Source organism: Silene latifolia, chromosome Y (assembly GCF_048544455.1).
Source record: "Silene latifolia isolate original U9 population chromosome Y, ASM4854445v1, whole genome shotgun sequence".
NCBI lineage: Eukaryota > Viridiplantae > Streptophyta > Magnoliopsida > Caryophyllales > Caryophyllaceae > Silene > Silene latifolia.
In genome coordinates, this window is record NC_133538.1 from 470,534,005 (window position 1) to 470,540,454 (window position 6,450).

Genomic DNA, 6,450 nt, shown 5'->3' on the forward strand with positions numbered 1-6,450 from the left:
GTTATTCGTAGAATCTTTTGCATAGTCTACGAGTTTTCGTTAATTTATTCGCTGAATCTTGAGACTTCACTAAGATTTTTGGCAAACTACATTATATTCTGAGTTTTAGAGCCCTATAGCTGGTGACATCCATGACCAGTTCATTTATGAATGTGAGTAGTTACTCCTTATGAGACATGTTATATCAATATGCATAAATATGAACTTAATCTGCTTAATACCTGTATGCATTCGGGTTTGTGGTCAGTTGACACATGTGGAAGAGGTTCCCCTTTTATTCATTTTACCCATAAGCCCCAAAAAAGCCAAATTTGCTTTTTTTTTGTCCCATAAGCTACATTCCATATTTAGCCTACCCTTGCTGAGCTAGTATTGGTAGTCGTTCGGGAATATCTTATTGCATTTTGGTTTTTATGTCTCGTGTTGAGAATATGTTGGTGAAATGTTGAAGGGAAAGAAAAAAAAAACAGAAAACAGGAATTCGGAAAAAAAAAAGAGAGGATCAGTCGATCGACCGTCCCACTTGGTCGATCGACTGCTTGCTGCACTAGCGGATGAAAATTCGAAAAATCACATGGTTGAAGTTTTGAGTAGATGGTGATTTTATTCCCATGTTTTATTATTATCATTTGGGGAATTACAGTTATTATTGGAGATTGTGAGAATTGTGCTAGTATAAGCACCGTTTTAATTTATTTTGAGTCTAAAGTTGGGATGTTGTTATAATTTGGTTTTCAGTAATTACTAGATTGGCTATAACTCTGCTTTCCCAAATTCATTTTAGCCCCTTCTTATCCATACCTCACATATCCAAAATTGCCTCGGCATGTGTCATGGTCTTTTATGGTTGGAATGCAAATGTACGGTTGTAGAGATTATTTTCATATTAGATTGCAGGCATGTTCTTATAGGTCGTAGTTGGGTGAGTGTCATTACAAAATTACTTCTTTCTATCTTTTACATATATTCACCTGTGCTTATGTGTGATATGAGCGACCCGTGAGAGTCCATAATGATAAGTCTCTATAGTTGACAGTTCAGCAATTTTTAACGACTACATAACTCGTTTGCATGATTCATATTGCTAATTGATTGTTAGTTGTTGCATTAAACTGGTTTAGGCTTTATAGTTGCATTTCGCTCTGAGATTGAACTCGTTCCATTAGGTTTTTGGATCGAGTCTAGTTCTTGCTTGGGGACAAGCAAGGGTTTGGTTTGGGGAAGTTTGATGCGTGTCCTAAATATGATGTTTTACACCCTATTTCACACGCATTTAAGAGCTCAATTATGTAGTTTATGCTACTATTTTCCCTATTTCCGTCTACTTTCGTGTTTTTGTGTAATATTGCAGAAATGTGAAGAATCTAGCGGAAATCGAGCCGAATCCGTCCCTAAGTGCTTGGCATAGGATTTGACATGAAGATTTGACTCGGGAAATGAACTTGCTGCGCGTAGCAAGGCCTGAAAGATATATTTGCGAGAGTTTCAGAAGCGGATTACCAGCTAACTTAATCTATAGACTGAACTACATGGTCTATAGACTGTCAGAATGCTCAACAGTTGACTGCAGAAAGAGCAGCCAGTCGATCGACTGGTCCTAGTGGTCGATCGACCACACCACGAGACTGACGCGCAAATTAAAAGACGAGAGTTAGAAGCCCACTTGTAATTAGGTTTTAGGAATAAGAATCACGCTATATTCCTATATAACGTGAACCCTATGTTTCAGAACGGGCATCGGGTTATTTTCGGGATCGAATGAATTAGGGTTCAATACACAGTAGTTGAATTTTGGATTATTTCATTAGTCTAGATTAGTTTTCATCAATAAAGTTTTCTTTTCGCATTAGGTTTTGGGCTTTTCTCTTCAATTCTTCTTTACGGTATTCCACTGTTCCTTTGTTCAATTTCGTTGCTTTAATTCTTCCGTAGTTTAGAATTGCGAGTTTAGATTTCCCAAAGCCAAATCCTCGTTTCATGTTAGTTATTTATTTAGTTAATTCAATTATGAATTCAATTGCTTTATTTGTTAATTCTATTGTTGTTATTATCACCATCATGAGTAGCTAAATCCTATGTGCTAAGATGTAGGGGATCTGTAGGTTAGACGGTTTCAACAATAGTTAACCTGTTATCGGGCTCCGGTCGATCGACTGACTTCGTTGGTCTATCGACTGGGTCCGTAGGTCGATCGACCGCCCTGCATGGTTGATCGACTGCCACGTGTTAGATTAGCTTCGATTTAATTAATTTAATTCCTATATTTGAGGAATCGAGTGCACGCGACTAGTTGAATGCTTAGGAATTGACCGACCCGATAGATCGAAAGATAGTGGAGGGAAATAGACTACTTAATTAAGACGACTAAATTAATAAGATCGAGAGATAAGTTAATTTAAGCTTTAAGTATCATTAATCAAGAACGAAAGTTAGTATTAGTGAGACTTAGGGACCCGTAGCTTAGGCCGAAAGGTTGTTACCTGTTAAATTGGACCGAGAGGACTTTTTATTTTCCCGTCTAACATGCTTAAATCAGTTTACTTAGAGTTACTGCCGTCGAAACTACAGTGAACCGACCATATTAGCATCCTTTTAATATTTGATTCATTTATTCTCTTTAATTGCTCATTTATTTGCTTTAGTTTAATTTTAATTTTATTGCCCTTTAGTTATAGCTCATTCAAATCAAACCCCCCGAAACTGTTACTTTAGACTTAGATTAGACAACTTTAAATTGCTTGCCTCCTTGTGGTTCAACCCTGACTGCCACTATCTATAGTAGTAGTTTGGATTATAAATTTTTTTTTTGGTACTCTACGACGGTATCATGTTTCATGGTAGAAGACAATCAACAAAAATGCAAGGTCGAAGAGAAGAATCTCCAAGATGCAATGTTTATATCTACCCAGGTAAATTTCCACGTTCTCGTGACGTGAGTGTGTCTTGTTGTAGGTACTCTCCTAAAGCTCAATTACTGAAGAAAAGAAAAGGACCAACATCCTCAATGTGTTACTCCAACAACAACTCTTTGAAGAAACCTCGTGTGTTAAGTAACCCCACCCCAAATTTAAGTGAATCCGTTTTTAAAATAATGCTCAAAAATAAAATATTTGTCGTTTTGGGTCGGTTTTGAAAATATTTGTCAAAATGGTGTCCACGTAGGCTCGGGTTTTCAAAACCTAAAACACGGAACAAACACGCCATTACCAATGGCGTGTTTCAAGGGAGCAAGAAAGGCAGACTGGCAGAAAGTGCATCAAAACAGACACGCCATTGGGACTGGCGTGTCTATGGTAACACAAACGCCATTTGCAATGGCGTGTATCATAGACGTTAAAATCTGATGCATAAATAAATGAGTCTCTCACTTCTCATCTTCTAGTACTGTCCCATATTGGATCTTACCCATCAAAAACCACTTTCCCCTCCCCCTTTGAATTAAGGTTTGATGTCAGGGAACAAATTACACCTAAAGTGGGTGAATTTTGTTCCTTGAATTTCTCTATTATGTTGTTGTAATTTGTGAGCTCAGTGATGATTAAGACGTTGAGGGCCAATTCTACCTTCGATTACTCGCCGTCACCGCAATCGAGCCACCATGGCCCCACCCTAAATCAACCACAAGCGAACCACCAACCGTTCTCCTCTTGCCAATTTTCGGATCCCCAAACTCGATATCAATCAATATTTCGAATCGACATCAATCACCATTTCCAATCGCCATCAACTTGGTCTGGTGGCCGGATTTATGAAAAGGTGAGGTGTTTTGGTTTGTTGTGGAAGTTAACAGTAGATGAAGGTATGAAGTTGAGGATTTATGGAGGTATGAAGTGGTTGAGAGGATGAATTGAAGAGAATGGTTGATTTTTACACTTTGACTTGGTTTATTGGAAAAGTTGCAGTATACTTTATGAGGGACGGTTTGGTTTTCATTGCAACTGAACAAACACGCCAATAGCCTTGGCGTGTTTCTTGGATAAAACCCGCCATTCGTAGTGGCGTGTCTTGCTTTGTTATTTTATTTTACGACTGACCTTCTTACTAACTTATAACACGCCATTGTCAATGGCGTGTTTGTTCCGTATTTCAGGTTTTGAAAACCCGAGCCTACGTGGACACCATTTTGACAAATATTTTCAAAACCGACCCAAAACGACAAATATTTTATTTTTGAGCATTATTTTAAAAACGGATTCAATTTAAGTTTAAGTTTTTATATCAATAATGTAGTATTAGCACCGGACCTATCGAGTCTTATGTGCTTTATGTAAAAAACTTTCTTTACGGCTATAAAAAAAAATAAAAAATAAAAATTATTCGATACAACCTGAAATTATGGCCATTGCTACACTAACAGTCAATTTATATAATCGGCATTGATTTCTTAAAATCAGGTAATTGATTTACACAACTTTGACAAATAAAATCATTATTAATTGTACTTCTTCTCAACCACAATTAGCTACTGACAACTGAGGTTCTTTTAAGCTATGCATCAAGTTAATCACATGCGACGTACCAAAAAGTAAAAAGACTCAATTATATGCACGAGAAACCATAGTTTCATGTCCTTTACAAATAAACTGATATAACCACCTTATTTATTCATTTGTCATCAAACTGCATAAATCATACTTCTTGTAAAACAAAACTTAGTATAGGGTTGAAATGAAGACAATCAATACAAAACGACCGAGTAAATTAGATCTCGATGCTCCCCTTTTATCAGCAAGACGCTCCAACCTCGCAGCCATGGCGAGTCTTAAAATTTCACGCTCAAATTCGCTGAATGACTCTTGTTATAGAGTGCCGTTTCTGTGGGAGCAGAGTCCTGGGAAACCTAAACACAATGCAAGCAGAGAAAGTATAGTAGTAGAAAATAAAGGCTTGCCTCTTCCAAAGCCACCGCCTATTCGTTGGCAAGTAGTCCCAGATAATGACGAGGAAGAAGAAGACGACATTGGCATAGACTTGTTCTCCCTAGTCGGATCACTGAATACGACTAGTGAAAGAGATGATGTAGATGAGAACGAGAGCGACATTGATGATGAGAAGAATTATGGAAGTTTGTCACCGAGTTTCATGATTGAAAGATTTCTTCCAGCAGCTGCGGCCTTAGCTGCATCGTCATTGTCTGGCTTATCGGATGACAATAAAAAGAGGAAAATCTACAGGGGTAGTAAAGTCAGTAGTATCAGTAAGGAAGGACCATGTACTCCAAGGGTGGCAGGTGAAGCATACTCTTCATCAAAGGGTTGTGGACTTGAAGTCTTGTTTCCTTGGCGAGTGAAACACAGGGTTTGTGGAGTTAAGAGCCCGGTTCGAGAACCTCGTCCTAGGCTGAAATCTGATAGAATTTAAGACGGGCAAATATTATCTCATTCACTGAGTTTCTCCATGCTATATATGGATCATATATCTTACATTTAATTTTGTACACAACCCTTAAATCTTATATTTCGATATCTAAACAGATACAGTACTGATATATATTATTCTTAATACCCATAGTATCACCATTCTCGATTGGTTATCCGGAAACAACCTTTTTTTGTCGGTTTAACATCTAGATAAGGCTGCATGACTGCGTTCATCCAAGCCTCGTAGTAGCAGTAGTACTTGTATTCACAGTAGAGTACTATACTATCAAGTATCAATATATTCAATAATAAATGATTCAATATATGTAGTTCCTTACTTGATAAAATCTTAATTTAGCCGTACGAAACCGTAATCACAGGCCACATGGGCAACTTCTTAACTCCATAAGTTGTTATGTGATTATGTGACATTAGAAATAGTAGCAGTAGAACCATAATGAATACCTCTGTACTAGCTCCAGAGTGCTAGTGTTGGCCGTATCTAAACGAAATTGGTACAAAAAGAAATCTAAAAGCGTCAACAGCAGGATTCGAACCTGCGCTACAAAAAGAAATCTAAAAGCGTCAACAGCAGGATTCGAACCTGCGCAGGCAAAGCCCAACAGATTTCGAGTCTGTCTCCTTAACCACTCGGACATATTGACTTTGTTGTTAAATATCTTATTTTTGTATATATAATATCAAAATTATAAAGTGTGATTACCAATCTTTTTTTTCTAAAGGTTTTTTTTGTCAAACACCACCTTATAAAAATGTGTTTTGCGAGACACCACGTTTAATAATTTTTTTGGTTTTTTGCCACCTTTAAAAATAAATAATTATTTAACAATACCAAATGGTCGGAATCTGGGCAGGAATAAAAAAAACTCCGACATTGACTTGCAAATTTACCCTCCATTTAGCAGATATTGAAGAGATACAACCCACTTCACTCTTGCTTCTTTAGCTTTTGATAGATTAAACCTCAAATGTAAGAAGTGGACTAGTGAATTATAAGATAAGATGAATAATTTTAACTTTTGGTATTGAATTAAGAAATTGGTGAAGATAATTAGGGGAAAAAGAAACA

The 6,450-nt window shown here is 37.1% G+C and overlaps 1 protein-coding gene and 1 non-coding gene across 2 annotated transcripts; one reads left to right on the plus strand and one right to left on the minus strand.

Moving 5' to 3' along the window:
* The first annotated feature begins 4,752 nt into the window (after positions 1–4,752).
* Positions 4,753–5,361, plus strand: LOC141632961 (uncharacterized). Its single transcript, XM_074445460.1, has one exon. It carries the CDS (start codon positions 4,753–4,755, stop codon positions 5,359–5,361), a length of 609 nt encoding a protein of 202 aa, XP_074301561.1.
* Positions 5,362–5,943: 582 nt separating this feature from the next.
* Positions 5,944–6,025, minus strand: TRNAS-CGA (transfer RNA serine (anticodon CGA)). Its single transcript has one exon. It is a non-coding gene; the product is annotated as a tRNA-Ser (tRNA).
* Positions 6,026–6,450: the final 425 nt, after the last annotated feature.

Bases quoted from the DNA above. Each gene is read 5' to 3' on its own strand.
- LOC141632961 (XM_074445460.1), top strand. From the start codon at position 4,753: ATGGCGAGTCTTAAAATTTCACGCTCAAATTCGCTGAATGACTCTTGT.